Source organism: Balearica regulorum, chromosome 7 (genome assembly GCF_011004875.1).
Source record: "Balearica regulorum gibbericeps isolate bBalReg1 chromosome 7, bBalReg1.pri, whole genome shotgun sequence".
Classification (NCBI taxonomy): Eukaryota; Metazoa; Chordata; class Aves; order Gruiformes; family Gruidae; genus Balearica; species Balearica regulorum.
The window spans coordinates 1,150,985-1,167,266 of record NC_046190.1 but is presented as its reverse complement, the minus strand read 5'-3'; the positions used below and the strand labels follow the sequence as shown (position 1 = coordinate 1,167,266).

At 45.6% G+C, this 16,282-nt stretch overlaps 1 protein-coding gene across 4 annotated transcripts in view; it reads right to left on the bottom strand.

Annotated features, from left to right (window-relative positions):
* Positions 1-16,282, bottom strand: part of TCERG1L (transcription elongation regulator 1 like) — an 87,687-nt gene that overhangs the window by 62,200 nt on the left and 9,205 nt on the right. For all 4 annotated transcript variants that reach the window (XM_075757584.1, XM_075757585.1, XM_075757586.1 and 1 more), the window contains exon 4: positions 11,362-11,550. In XM_075757584.1, coding sequence (XP_075613699.1) covers positions 11,362-11,550 — 189 coding nt within the window. The remainder of the gene's footprint in view (positions 1-11,361; positions 11,551-16,282) is intronic.

The window sequence follows — 16,282 nt, the reverse complement described above, 5'->3', positions numbered from 1 at the left end:
ACGCTTTTGTGGCACGGACTTTATTCAGTTCACAACTGCCTTAGACAAACAGTTTAGGGAAAATTAACACGCTATTAGCCTTTCCAGAACCCATTCTATTTCAGGGAATGCTGTGAAATGATTTCCTCCCCTAACACATCATTCCGACCATTTTCTACCAGAAGGTACAAGATTCTGCGGATGCAAATTCTGCAAGAAGAGACCGATCCACCGAGGCCACAGGATTCCTTCCTCCACCAGCCGCTGGGTTTGCACTATGTTTACACAACGTACGGGCCTGATTCAGTCCCGCAAATTCAGAGCGAACATTGAGAACACGTTGGTTCAAACCCACGCTACAGCTTCATTTTACAACATCAAAATAAGCTGAAAAAATAAACTGAAAAAAAGTTGTCTGAATATATTACGAAAAATGACTCAATAACTAAGGAAAAAGCATTCATTCATTTCTCTTCTCACGGATAACACACCTACAATTTTCTCTAGTGCAAAAGAAATGCATAAAAATTAGCGTCACTCCTGTTGCATCTTCCCATCTTTCACATGGACCCCTGCAAAACCTGCTCCTTCGCACCGCTCTCCAAAGCCCTACAACATTGCTGGTGGGCACCAATCCGCGGGTCAGAAAAGATGGCTTTGCGTCGCCATACCTTGAATTATTTTGCATTACATCGCAACTGTGTTAAGCCTCGGCAATGCATGCGAAGTTCCTAATGGTTTAATTGCGTAAATAAATTTAAGGAAACAGCAGCAGCCAAAGCAATGTGTTCCTTCAGCTCTGATTTAAAACTCACGCTCGCAAACAGCAATTCTCGCCCGTACATCCTTTCCTGGAGGGGAGCAATCTAACGACTCTCTTCTTGAAACTATTACGTTATCCGTGCAAGACCTATTTCTTCATTTCAGTCAATTTGGGTTTTTTCTTCTAAGACTAATGCTCCACTTACAATACGTGAAGGTTAGCTAAGGCTCTGCTTTCGGCTACAGAAATCTCAACTAAATTTGAGTCTGCAACAGGAAAAACACGAAGCGGGGGAATCCCTTCCTGAAAAGGCTTTGGGGGGGAATAGTGTCTCGTGTAGCTAACGAGGAGGAGCTGAACTGGTTTGAAATGAAATATTTGAACGAGGGTGTGAAACACCCCCCCCGACACACGGGGCCGCCCAGGGCGCATGCCGTCGGTGGGCAGGCGAGCATCGCAGGAACGCATGGAAGAGCAGACCTTGCCCTGGGGATCCCCGGGGGTCCCGTCCGCCCTTAAGGCGGCGAGCGAGCCCCGAGAGACCCCCCGGCCCCCCGTACAGCCCCGCTCTTAGGCGGGAGATGAAGAGAGGCAGGGCGTACACGTCCCGCAACGGGACTGCAAATCTCCGACACTGTTCGGAGGCTAGCCAAACAACTGCAAAGCTGCAAAGAGGAAGAAAAGCCATAAATCGCACGGTTTTAGCTCGCTCTCCATGTGACACAGCAAGGGGGGCTGGCGACACCGTGACCCGTCTGGCTGGGGAAAGAGCACAACATCACCGATTCAGACAAAATTCCTCAAAGTGCCTGTGCTTTCCGCAGGGAAAATCGCTAACCGCTGTATCGGCATTAATCCTGCACGTATCACAGCAATCACTGCCTCGCTCTGCACCGCTTGCCTGTCTCCTGAACAGGGAAAAACCACCCCGCAGGTATTTTAACAGTGTAAATGCTATTACTAACGCGCAAAATCCGATTTAAACTCTCTCTACAGCAGCGCACTGGCGTTTTTCAAAGGAAAAAACCTACTACTTGTTTTAACAAGCAGTTAAACATATAGTAAATTAAGTCTGACTTTCCCGACATTTACCAGGCAAACAGTTGGGCATGAATGAAAGGATTTGGGTTGTTTGTCTTTTCTGACTACTACGTGAAATATTTAATTAAGTTTTTGCTATTGTCAGTATTTGATACTACCTTCAAGACACTGAACCCGTTTCTTCTGTTTCCCACTAGAGAAAATAGCTGTTTATCCAAGAAGACAGCGCAAATGAGGCAGGACTAATCTGTAACTGGTACCAGCTTGGCCGTAGGATTCTTGCAAGAGATAAGATGAAGCACCACAGCGGCACATTCCCTCTGCAAGTGGATTTTTATCCTGCCAGAAGATCTTGCCTTCTACTTCTGGTTAGTCGTATCAACGATATTCCAGGAAAAGGAGGATTAGAGACGTATTTTCCTATCGATACATGAGATGGGCTCCGACAGACATCATCTTAATGCCTTGGAAATCCCCCTCTCTGTATAGACGGACTGCATCGTGAACCATAAAGCCAGTTTAGTCCTTCCACATAATCGCATCAGTAAACGCTCCATGATTTACTTCATTTTTCAATGGGGAATGGTGTGAAAAATTTGCAATATCAGGAAGTTCTGCCTGCCTTGCGTCTCCTGCTCATGCAATCCGTTTGCCTCGGTAAGCCCTTCTCCCGAGGAGCACCACGCTGGGCCAGCCAGCGTTTGAAGGATGACAGAAAAAGGGCTGAATTCTCACACAAACAATAGGAATCACCTTAGGAACGACCATCCCGTTTCGTAGCGAGTCTTCGTCGGGCAGCTGAGCACCTGCAGTTTCCAGCAGAGATTTACTGTCCAACAGCGGAAGAAAGTTGATGCTCATTTAAATGGGATCTCTGGCATTATTTTAGCTTAGAAACCCAGCGTACACACATGCCTTCCTCGCACGTGCCAACACAGATATGAAACCGAAATGTAATTTTATGCTGAATATTAGCTTGAGTAGGAAGTTATCACTTTAATAACTATAAACATTCATTTGCTTGCTTCGTTACACAGCATTAAAGCCGGGCAGATAATTTACAAACAGCTTGTTAGAACTACTCAGTATTCAAAGTCTGTTTTCCTGCGAGACACGCAGGACACCCAGGAAGGGAAAGAAAAGCTTCCTGAGTAGACGAACATCAAATTTCTGGCTGGAGTAGTTGGAATCGCTCATTTGATTTTCCAAAACCGTTATTTCTTGCTTACCTAAAACCTAGGAATTTTGGTATACGTAACGGCCAGGCTATCTTAAATAACAAACGCACAAGGAAAATTACCGCTGAGTGAATCGTCCTAACGATGGGAACGCGTCCCTGGGGAAAGAGCCCTGCGGAGCGCTCCCGCACCGGCAGAGAGGGAGCAGCGCGCCCAGCACTGCACGAGCTCCCCGAGTATTTACTCACCGGGTCACTTTTGGGGTTTTTGTAATTAGTCTTCCTAGGAAAGGAAAGAAAAGCATTTGTAGTTTCTGCGGAGACTGGCCAAACGCACCTCGGTGTGAAACACCGGTGCCACTACTGTCCAACCGCCGCGCAGCTTTCCCCAGCCCTCCAGCCGAACAAAGTGGAAAGCTCTAGAGATGTCTAACCTCACTCCTTCATAGTTTCTTAACATCCTTTTCCCAGGGGAAAAAAAAAAACAAAAAACAAGAACAAAAAACCAGTTCTTACAGACAAATTTCACCTTGCCTCACTCAGTCTCGTCTACGATGGCAGTAAGAAACCAGGGAGGGAAGAAGTTAGGCTGAGCTTAAGGGTTTCACAGGACTAACGCCGCTGTCGCGCTGCCTGCCGCCGATGCTCGCGGAACCCGTACCAAGCGCTGTGACCGCTTCGAAACGGCCATCGCTCCCGACGGCTGCAGGAGAGAGGCTGCTGCTTCCAAAAAACCACCATAAACATAATGCAGTAACTGTTGTTATGAAAACGTGTTTTCTATCAGCAGAATTTGCTAATGAAGCAAGCTGACAGACACATGAAAGAGCATGTAGAAAAACGCTGGCATTAAGAGCTGTTTTTAACATACAACGTTGCTTGGCCATTAAGGTACTGATAGGAAAAATACTTAGTCACTTCCCAGCTGTTCTGTGGCAGGCTAAAACATTACATTTAAACCATTAAATAATTCTGAAAGCAAGGGAACAGGTGGCAAATGGTTTATATGGCAGATGGTGCCTTTTTTAATATTTGTACTCGCTGCTAATTTACAGAGTCCATAACCCCAGACTCATATCTCACCTTTTTCACTCGAATAATTAAGAAGTCGTATGGGAGAGTAAGAAAATAAATATCTCAATTCTTAATACAGCAGCCATAAAAGTGGTATTAGAGGTTACTAGATAAACCATATCTGAATTACTCCCCATAGCTGTTTACATTCCCACAGGTTATTGTATTTTATTTTTTTTTTAAAGATAGAGCCCTCTTCAAAGACGTGGCTTGATAGTGCTGGAAAATTAAGTTTTCTCTTTACCAGCAGAGCAAATAAGCATGATGATGCAGCCCAGATCACTGAGTGCCTGACTCTCCACAAGCTCCTATTTGGTCTTTATGTTAAACCTGGCACAAAACCCAAGTTAACAGCAAGGCTGACATTAAATATTTAAGGGAACATTTTGCCTGGTACATGTATGAGCTGAACCAGCAGTGGATGGAAAAAGAAGGGAAAAAAGGAACGAATAACCCAAAACAGAGCTCCAACCGCACTGCTGGAACCTTCTCCGCTTTAGCTCGGGGATGTGGAAAGGGTTGTCCCCGAGCCCAGCAGACAGCACAGAAACATTGTGCTAAGACCTTTCTCACTGCACCGTGCTTCTGAAGGGCTCCATCCCCAGGTACCTGAGCTTCATCCCAGTGACTGCTCCCACGCACGATCCCCCAGCACAGACCATCTCTGCATTGGAACAAAACCCATTTTGGGGGAGAACTGATCAGCGAGTGATGCTTCCCCAGGCTGGGGGAGGGACGGGGCGATGCTCCAGGTGTGACCACGGCCAGACCCATCCCTGCATCACCAACGACCTCCAGGCTCACTCCGCTTTGCATCTCTTCCTACTGCTCTTGCTTATAAGCTTTTACACCCTCTCAATCCCAACTGATGGAGACCAGAGTTATTCAAAGAAGCATGGAGGTTTTTAAAGAAGCATGGCTTATAACACACTTGCTGCTTGCAAACAATTTAACTTAAATCACAGAATCATTCTGGTTGGAAAAGACTTTTAAAATCCCCAAGACCAACCATTACCCCACTCCAACTGCCAAGCCCCCCACTAAGCCATGTCCCCAAGCACCACATCTACACGGCTGTTAAATCCCTCCAGGGATGGGGACTCCACCACTGCCCTGGGCAGCCTGTTCCAGGGACTGACAACCCTTTGGGGGAAGACACGTTTCCTCACCTCCAGTATAAACCTCCCCTGGCACAACTTGAGGCCGTTTCCTCTTGTCCTGTCACTTGTTCCTTGGGAGAAGAGACCGACCCCCCCTGGCTACACCCTCCTGTCAGGGAGTTGTAGAGAGCCATCGGGTCTCCCCTCAGCCTCCTCTTCTCCAGGCTCAACACCCCCAGGTCCCTGGGGTTCCCATGAGGCTCCCTAGAAAATGGATGACCAAAAGGATCATTTGACAAAAGAGTTAGAAAAGGTCCGACACCTTTTGGGATGTAAAACATTCAGAAAGCAGAAGTTGCATCCCAAGGTCACAGTGCCATCTACCAAGTCCGTATGTCAGATTCACCCAACTGCTTTAGGAAGGCTTTTTTTCCCAGGGATAAGGGTATTTGCTAGTATTGAAAATTTGGTATTTTTGTCCCCACCAGACACTAACAATTGAAGCCATTAAAGACAGCATTCGCATGGCTTCGCTGGATACACAAGGATGTTTCAGTGAACAGCTGATGAATGACTCAGCTGCCAACATTTTCACATTTGTTTAGCCAACAGGATTGATATTGCATCTCCAGCTTGGTTGACGCTTATCTCAAGACATCACAGATAAAACTTAACATAAAATAAGTACATCTTACTCTCCAGAAGCTTGCAGATGATAACTGCAGCATAAGCGTTTTAGGTGACACACTATTGTTGAGAACATCCCTCCCTCCAAGAGCAAACGCTGGCCAACCACAACACAGTCCTCCCCCAAACCAACCACTTGAGGCTCAACAGCATTTAGAAGAAAGTGAAAATGGTGCCAAATAATTAATTTTATCATTGCAGGAGTCCCTAACAATTACAGAAGGAAGTCTAGTTATAATATTCAGGATATTCGGCATTAGAAGATCATAGAAGCATAGAATCATAGAATGGTTTGGGTTGGAAGGGACCTCAAAGATCATCTAGTTCCAACCCCCCTGCCATGGGCAGGGACACCCTCCACTAGCCCAGGTTGCCCAAAGCCTCATTTAGCCTCAAAATGGCTAAATCAGCATTTTATCTGGCATTGCTTTTTATACTGTACGGAAGACACCACATAGTTCTTCTTTCTTATCAGCTTAAAACTCAAAAAACTGCTCTAGCCAGGTTCCCCGAGGGACTGCCACCGCCGCTCGACATTTTAGCGTGTTAGAAGCGGACCTCACCGTAATGGAATGACAATAGACACCGCGTTGAACCCAATGAAATGTCCATAATAAAAACAAGCACATCAAAGACCCTGTCCACGACAGAAAATTGAAATGTTTAACTTTCTTTAAAAAATACCAGGGGGAAAAAAGTGACTTTTGTAAACAACAATGGCATCAGTGCAGCATGCTAGCAGTTTGTTGGAAAATACTACAACAAATTAAGACAGAATTCTACATTCTGGTGGACAGAAAACAGACTAATGTATCTGGCAATCATACAAATACCTCACAACTACATTAGAAAAACGATCACCACAGGACTGGTCTTGAATGGTTTGAGATCAGCAGTTCTGAGGCAGGAATGGCTGAAGAGGAGAAATCTGGAAGTCAAGTCTAAGGGGCATCACTTTTCACCTGCAAAAACTTCAAATATCACATTCCTATAAAAACTATTGAGCTGCTCTCCAGAATGCTGTGATTTCCCCCCGGTATTTCCACACCATTTGCCTTTTTTTTTTTTTTAAAGAAACAACCAAATGAGAAGAGACTAACCCAACCAGTCTAGAAAAGCAGAGAGCGGAAGGAGAACACTTTCTCCCAGTTGTTGGAAGCAGCAGCCCAGACCCCCAAGACCTCCCATTACATCTCCCTGGGGCACAGCTAGAGGAGCCAGCACCACCGGCTCCGCAGTTCAAACAGACTTTTGACTTTACATTCTACTTTAATTTTTATTTCCTTTTTCACATTTATTTATTTCAACTTTTCCTGGAATATCCTGGAGCCTCACTGTTTCCAGGCACCACTGGCTTTACACATCACATGTGGTCTGCATTTAGCTTTATCCTTCTGCAACAACACACACAAGGATTTTGAGACTTTTCAGACTTATCAAACACCTACTCCCTATTTGTAGATGTGACCCTATGGCCATTCAAATCATTAGCAAAACCCCCAGAGCTTTTACTGAGCTGGAGTCAGGGCACCTGGTGCTCGGTGGCCTTCTCACACCCCTGTCCATGAGGAACCTACCTGAAGGGTAGGGAGGACTAACGTGCCTTTCAGGTGGCTAAGAAAAACAGATTTGCTCCATCTGAAATTATTACCAATAAAAATAATAATAATTTAAAAACAAGCACTTCAATACAGATGTTCTGCATGCACATCCATCAAAGTCAAGGGTTTTCAGAGTGCAGGTAGGACGGGGGAAGGAGGGACACAACCCTCTGCTCCCTCCTTTTCTGCTTACAGAATTGCTCTGACTCCTCACTTCCAGCAAGTTACTTCGGCAGCGACTTAACTCTGCCATGAACTGCACACTGCGTTCACACAGCTCCAAAGCAGGGCAATGGGAGGAAACATCTTTTACAGACCAGAAACAACCATCATCAATGCAATGAGCAGTAAACGAACCCAAACGCAAACCGAGAATGACTCTGGTATTTCATTTCAACCCCTGCAGCACCAAGACAAGGTTTTGTAATATCAACTTATTCAAACGATCACATCACACCAAAATTCAATTGGGTTTCTGATTTTAAAGGATATTAACAGTTTAAACGTCGCAGACCAGAAGCGCTGAGAGCAGAAAATTCATGTCCTATACTCAGAGGGACTGTGGCTACGGTGGGCCCTGGTGCCAAAGGAAATGTCTCATGGCTAAAACACAGAAACATTTCCAGCCCACCCACCCCAGGATGGTCAGTTTTGGTAACGCCTGGTGTGGGCAGGGATGCCGTGCTCTGAGCCTCAGTCCACCCACAGCCCTCAGATCATCACAGATCATGTAGAGACAGTTTCCTCAACCTTAAATATAGAGTATTTTATGTTTCTTCTTTTCCATAAACTTATGTCATCGTTACAAGTTTCTAAGATCAGCATGGTGCCAAACCAGTACCCAACGGCAAAGCTGATTACAGAAGCTTCTCCCATCACAGAGCCAAGGGCACAGACCTGCGCCATCCTCTCCGGGTGGGATCCTCAGCGCATCCCACCCTCTCTGCTTGTCCCAGGGCCAAAGACCCAGCAGGATCCTTCACAGCAACCCGCACAGGGAAAGGCGACAAAAGGTTTTAAATTCCCCAGATATCCTGTACTCCGTTATAGCTCTCCTTCTGATTGTCTTTTACAAAATGTAAAAAAAAAAAAAATTATTAAAATGAACTTGTAAAAATTGCCACTGTACTCTGCATATTTCAAGTTCTCCTTAGTTCAGGGGACCTGGCGATGAGCTCCAAGGAAGCTCCAAGAAATTTCCTCTGGAAGGCTGGAAAAATGCTGGAGCCTGGATCCTGTCCCAGCCAGCACCCACTGCCATCCCTCCCCGACGTTCCACCTTGTTTCATTAACCTGCTATTTCGTACTACCTCAACGGGTTTACTAATTAGGCTGGCAGAAAGTAACACAGCTGAACTGTAAGGACGCAAAACTAATCATATTAAAAGGCCTCCTTAAAAGCAAATATTCAATTATAAGATTATTGATTGAACAAACTGCCGTGATTAGAAATACAGTACTGCACAAGGTGGTATCAGAATACCGATCTCCTGCAGAATCAATTAACGGTGCATAACCAAGCGTACCATGTTCAGTCTCACAGGCACCAACACACAGGCAGATTTAAGATGGAAATAACGTCATCTTCTGTTTCCTAAGATCATTCCTATTACGTGAGCAGTGCCTGCATAAACTTTAGACAAGGAGAACACGGAAAGTTCATTAATTACCACGTTTACTTTATAAACCACACACGGATCAAGAAAAACACAGCTGCCCCCAGGGGCCACAGAGTACGCTCTCTCCAAGATGTATTTCTCTTTGGGAACAATACGTCATCTTTCATAAACGCCAACGCCCCGATGTTTTGAGCCGACAGGGCTATAAAGCACGCTCCACACTCGGGATTATCTGTACATTAGATTACGCTTTCTCGATGCTTCCCCAGTCATTAACTTAGTGGCAACAGAGACATTTCTCTGACAGCAGAGAGCTGCCTTTGGCCAGCCGAGCGTTCTTCCAGCTGAATCCAGCCTCAGCACCTCCCCGCCGAGAGCGGGGGCAGCCCCAGGGGAGCACACGCTGGCCTTTGGGCTTCCCCACAGGCTTCTCCCGCCTCTTCATTTGCACTTATCAAAAGCCTGGCTCCTTCGTTAGCACTTACGGCAACCGGCACCCCTCTCCCATCAGGTACAGCTACGGCTGGACCCGGCCGGAGGATGCCGGTCCCTGCCCCGACGGCACGAAACCCTCCACCCCTCCCACCCAGCCCCAGCCGGGGAAGACGTTCATCGAGCTGGTGTTGACAAAGATAATCTAAACCCAACACCTCCGAGTCCTCTTCTCCGCCAGCACAATAAAAAGGAATTTCATAAAAATGTTTTATGTAAGCCTTTGCAAAGGCACTAGCCTTCCCTCCAGAGAGGGTGATTAATAGAGAAAAACGGTTAGCTGGATCTCAAGTTTACTGTACATGGACCAGGCATTTTCAAGCTTTCTTTTCTAAAAAGCTACTATATATTCTGTAGGAGAAAACACCCAGAAGTGTGTGGTTTCCTGTGAATGATTGATAATAGGAGGATTGCTCAGGCACTCAAAGCGTGATATTTGATAGCCTATCATACACTCATTCAAAAGGAAAGCAACAATTATCATGGCCTGACATGTTTATCATCGCAGAGCTGAGCCAGTCACCGAAGCGGTAGAGCTTCCCGGCATTACAATATTCGATCACGTCTAACAGACTTCACGCAGAGCTCACCTCCGCGGCTGTAAATCAAGAGTCCTGCGACGGCTCCTTCCCAGATCGCCCGAGCATCTCAATTCAGGGAAGAACACATCTGGCATGTAATGCTGGTTTGCAGCACAGATAAAGAATGGGGGTTTTCCCCTTTGGATTCTCCTCTAAGACACTCGCTTCCAAACAGGCAGAACGGTTTCCGCAGGTCGGACGACCCTCGGCGGGAAGCACTAAACAACTCCCTGCCCCGCCGCAGCGACAGCTCCGCTCTCTGCTCCCGCTTCGGTACCATCCTTCCTCGACACAGTCTGGAGGACGTGTCGTACCTTTACTCCTACGGGCCAGTTCACTCTTCAGACTCCCGAGACACAAAGGTGCTGCCGCCAGCCCTCGGCGGGCGTTTATCCAGGCGATTCTAATGGCTGCTCAACGGGAACGGTAATTACCGAGGTACGGTTCTCATGAAAAGATTTCATCTCAACACGGAAAGTCGTAACTGCATACCTGCTGTGAAATTCAATCTCGCTCTATCTTGCAGTGTTACACTTCAAGTACCAAAAAGATGGAAAATGCACCCCAATTTAAATTTTTAACTTAATTGGTATTGGTATAACGTTTCTAAATATAGCCTTAAGCACATACAGTTTCAAAAATTACCCTAAAGACTTTAAATTGGTCAAACTTCCACAGCGACTCAGGGATGCCACAGCACCTCCCCAGCTGCCGCACTCAGAAAGTTGTAACGCACCGCCACGCTAAGCAAACAGCATTTTTTCCAGTAAGCAACCACAGCTAAACCCATCAGAAAAAATACAAAACCGTGGCTACATTCCTCCAGCATATTTTATAAACACCCAAATGACCTACTTAAGTCTTAATCGAATATTATCGTATGTCGAGCAGATACCTTTCAAGTCCCAGCATCGCAACCTGAGGATCTGCTGCACGACGACCACGTTTTCTTACGGACCCCGCTACGGTGACGGGACGCAGCTCAGGTCACGCGCTGCCTGCAAACGGCACGCTGCAAACGCGTGTGGCGTTCTGAACCCACTTTTAACACATGCTTTCAGAGAACACTTCAAAGCAGCACCAGAAAAAAAAATAACTTTTATAAAAAATAACAGTTCTGGATTGCAGCAACGCCACCTATATCCCCCAAATATTTAATTTACCAAAGCACACCAACAGCAAAACTCGAGCTCGGAAGCAAAGTAACATAAAAACCTGCTCGTTAGTGCCACCAGGAGTGACCTTACCTGGAAAAGGCGAAGCCAGGACTGGGATTTTGATCGGGGAGAAGGTCAGCACGTGGCAGGGCTGGACGCTGGGCATCGACGGTCCCTGGGGGGCTTCGGGCTCCACCGACACCATGGCAGTGGTGGCCGCGGCGGCCAGCGCCAGGGTCTGATTGCTGCCGACCGGTTTAAGGCTATTCTGGCAACCACCTGTGGAAGAGTGACATGCAACAGATTTTATTTTTAGTTGGAAACCCGTGGATTTATGTAAGATGATGTTTTCAGCGTTCTGAATTTCAATGCAAGACGGAGCAAAAGTCTGCAGCATTTTCCACCTGGCCGCCACTGGTTGCATGTCCACCTTGGTGAGAAACTAGATTGCAAATATATTATATGACATATTTTCTAAAGACTCTTAAAGCCCCTTTCCTAATCGTTAGTATTAAAGTCCTAGTCTGTGGTTGTTGCATTTTTAGATATTAAAACCCCACAGATATGAACGCACCCTTATAACCTACGGGGACAAGACAGTAGCGAGTCATATATAACCCCTGCAGAGCTATTAAATTTAAATGAAAACAACCCAACAAAAAAGTCAAATATTCGAACACATTGGTTGGCATTTTCTTCAGCTCCTGCAGCTTCATAATGGTGCGTGACCACCCTTATTCTGACTTTTCCTAAATAGAAGTTGTCTGATTTCAAATTTGAATGGTATTGTTACTTGCTCTATTAACCCTCCAAAGTTCGTTACCTGCCTGTCTCTTCTCCTGTAATATCCATGCATTTACCTGAGGTTTACAGGTTTTACGTACTAATACTCTTCACCTTGAAAACTTGCAATAGTTTCACACAGGAGCTCGGAAGAATTCCTCCACATCCAGGCTCAAATGCACTTTAGACTATCTAACATTTACCTTTAAGTCTAACAAGCTTGGGGGGGGGAAGACCTTCAGAGCTCCATCTTGGCTAAATATGTTAAATAAACAAGAAAATGAGTAGTAAAAATCTTAAGGAGAAAACCTAATTTGACAAACACCAGCTGTTACTCCCTCTACACTGAGCTATGTATTCAAAAATTAAGCAGTCATTAGCTTATTATGTCATTTAGCAAATGTTTTCAGTTCATGTGGAAATCCTTCAGGCAGTAAGAGCCAACTGCAGCTCTGGAAAAAAAAAAAATTAGAAAAAAAAGAAAATCACTATTTGATCAGACTCCTCGCTCCAGGCGTGCCCAGAGTTTGCAGGGGTTCTTCTTCCTGCACGCATCTCTGCGAGGAGGAGAGGGACGCGGCCCAGGAGCAGGACGCATTCCCTCCCAACGCTGCCGCTCTGGGTCGGACGCCCGCGGCCGAGCGCGCCTGGTTCAGCTCCCATTCCCCTGCACAGCCCAGACAGCCCATCCAGGCTTTTCCATCCTGCTCTGGCTTCAGACACCTAAAAAGTTTTGACTTTCAGATGCCAGGTGCCGTTTCACTCCCCAGTTAGCGCTGGGGGGAAGACTGGGTCAGTGGTTTTTGGAAAGGAACCTGCTCTGGTTGCAGCTAATTGGGACTCCTGAGGCTGTCTATTATACCAACTTTTGGCAGCTTTGCTCCTAACTCTTTACAAACCATTATTTGCCAACAAAATAAGCTCTGCATTAGCAAAACAGAAGCAAATATTTTCAGTAAGCATCGCAAAAAAACCCACACTTTTCTTATTTCTGCTGTATTTGTCAATGCCAAGAAGAATTTGTTTAATTAATGCATATGCAGGTGTTCTAACAGGCATGCAGGCAAAAGCCCACAAATATTAAAGTTTTGATCATTCAACCGTGGATAGATGAAAAACAGATTATTCTGCCGGAGTCACGATGGAAATAAAAAGAAAATAAATTTAAAAAAAAATTCAGTGTCCAACTAATCCAACTGTTTAATACAAGTTTATTGTTTACTCACCTGAGGACCAGCACAGACCATTAGGTCAGGTTAAACACCTGGCCTCCAAGAGCTTACACTCATTCCTAACTCCAGCTGCTGGCAGTTGGGAAAAATCCACAAAACATCTTCTGTAACTCTTATGAAAAATAATGTTATCTAGAAAAATTACTTTTCTCCTGGTTTCCTACAGGGTACAGGAGCAGATAGGTTGTTTACTTTTCATTTGATTCTTTTATTTTGGAGAAGAAGACAGAATTTCCCCAAAGAACCCAGGAAAGCAGCAAAATCATGTAAGCCTTAGTTGCTTGGATAGCTGAAGTCTTCCACCAGCACAGATGAGCAACGCTCCTGAAGCAGGGCTTCCTTATTAAAGTTTCATCAATCCCCTGATTAAAGTTTGATCAGTCGGTTGAAAGAGAAGTTTTGGCGATTTCCCCGCCTTTGATGAAGTTCTCTCTCCCTCTCTCCTGCTAAATAATTCCATGAAGAAAGGACTACCCCTATAATTGTTCATACTTGAGAGGAGAGCACGCACAGGGTGTCTGGGGGTCACCAAGCCCACTCTCTTGCTCTGCAGCCAGCTGAACAATCATCTCGGCAATTTATCAACCTCTAACACAAAGTATGATTTGCCAAAGCCACTGGAAGCTGGCCAGGACGCGACTTCTGCAGAGGTAGGGACTTCCATCTGCACTCAGCGTAGCTGGAGAGAAGTTCTTCTCAGAAACAAACCAGATTTTGCTGTAAGTATTTCCAAAAACCTCTTGAAAGTGTTTTTTTCAGAATCCTCATTGATCACCCCACATTTACACGACTTTCAAGAGTCAAATGCCTTGAAAATAGTAGTAAAATACCACCATCAATATGGTAGTATTCCAATACCCTGGATGGAAAAAACCCACCATTTTTTTTCCTAGTGCTGGTGGTTTCCCCAAATCCGTTTTTGCCAAGTCACACTACATCCTGGGTAGTGAGGTAATACTTGTCTGCTGAAGTAACAAACCCCATTTCGGTGTCCTCCCCCAGCCTTCCAGCTCTGCTCTTCTCAGGCAAACAGGTTAGGGGGAAACATCCACGATGGGCAGCATGTTTTGGTGTGAAGCAATTGAAGAGCATAGAACAGTTGGAGAAGCAATGAAGAGATTATTCAGAGATAATTCACCAACAGTGGGGAAACACAGTGAAGGCACTGTAACCCACCAGCAAACCCATCACAAAGGATGACGCGTGATCACCAAAGCTCTACCTGCTAACATCCATGTGGAGAAAGGTCTACACATAGAGGTGTAGAAGAGGAGCTGTCTCTGTTGTGCCTTCTCTTCTAGCACAGCATCTTCTACAAAACGCTTGTGAGTTGTACCCCGCTTCCTGTTCTTGACCTAGAACACCCATTTTCAGGCACCAGATCTCGACCTGCCGGCTACATAACGGAATCATCGGGAACCATTCCTGGTGTAGGCCAAACCAGCATGGGCCACGCTGCTGTGTCTGGTCAGCACATGGCTGGGTAGAACAGCACAACCACCACTGCCCGAAGCCAGGGTCTCCCTCCCGGGGACACTGAGAGCAGGCTGTCAGCCTTCCCCACACGGGTACGCAATCCCGACAGAGACAGATGGACATGGTGGTCCTACAGCATGTGCTAAATCACGTGCCACAACGCACTGCCCTCAAGTAGTGTCCATCACCTGCCAGGGGGGAAGGAGACCATCAGCGACATAAAGGCCAACCCCGCAGAGACCCACCAGACGTATCGCATCCAGCACAGAATGTGCCCAATGTCCTTTCCAAAATCCAGCAAACTCCTCTGCTCCCCCGGTCTGTGCCAGTGCCCTCCCTACACTCACACACAGTCTCTGCAACCAGGCAGAGCACACCAAAACTTTGGCTACTGACATCATCTAACACGTTAAAATCTGAAGCCACAAGATTTTCCCTCCTTGAAGAAAAAACACCCAAAAGAACAGAAATTACTTAACAAGACAAAAGCAAAGACTACTAACACTTGTGAGATATGAAGATCCACTCTTACCTTCATTCAAAACCTTCCCTTTCATGTAACAAAATTATCCGTATTGTGAAAACTTACTGTACAACGTAATGAACTTTAAATTCCACTTTATTATTATAGTCTTTCCGTCTTTGTCTTCAGTTTTACCTACAGGAAAACATCTTTACCAAAGGTTATGAATATCTTTCCCAAAAGACCCACATTAAAAAAATAAGAGGAAAAAATTTCAAGCAGGTTAAAGACCTTTTGAACTTTTCGTCTCTCTTGGAGAAAAAAGCATTAATACACACGAGCATAACATTCCTTGTAACTTTTTTTAATGACCCAACGAATCGCTGGGTCTTGCTTACCCTGTCAGCCCATGAGCAAGTGCCCAAAGACCCCGCAAGAGCTCTTCTGCGTCAGCAGGTCCTGCTTCGCGTGAGGACCGAGGGGCACCAACGCAGACGCTGACCTGGCTGCCTCTTCTTTTTTGCCCAGAATAGCCCAAAGACACAATTAAAACACAAACAGACTTCCACTGCAACGTGCTGCTCTGTCTCTATCCAGGTAAACACCACACATATGGAAACACACAGCACTTCGTTTCTACCAAAGCTTTCCAACCACCAAACCTCCTGTGTCTGTGCTGTTTCCCACGTTAACCTGGGGCAGTTTAGCACGGGAAAAGGATACCAGAACTCAACATTACTAGGAAAAAAATCACACCAAGTACTGAGTAGCTTCCTCGGGGATCTGAAATATTTTCCATGTATATTTAAAATAAAAAACTATTTTTAAGGGTTTCAATTTAAATGTTATGGATGTCATATAAAATTAAACAGCAGTTCAATTAAATAGAAGTTAAATACTTTGACCGTAGAGTTAATAACAGTTAGTAATGCTGAGGTCCTGAACCTCGCCCATAGAAGGATATATACCGTTCTTACTTCTTTTTAAAGCAATATACAAGCTCCTTGTTTTTATTCCTAAACCACCTGACCCTAACACCCTGCCTGCCCGTATCCCT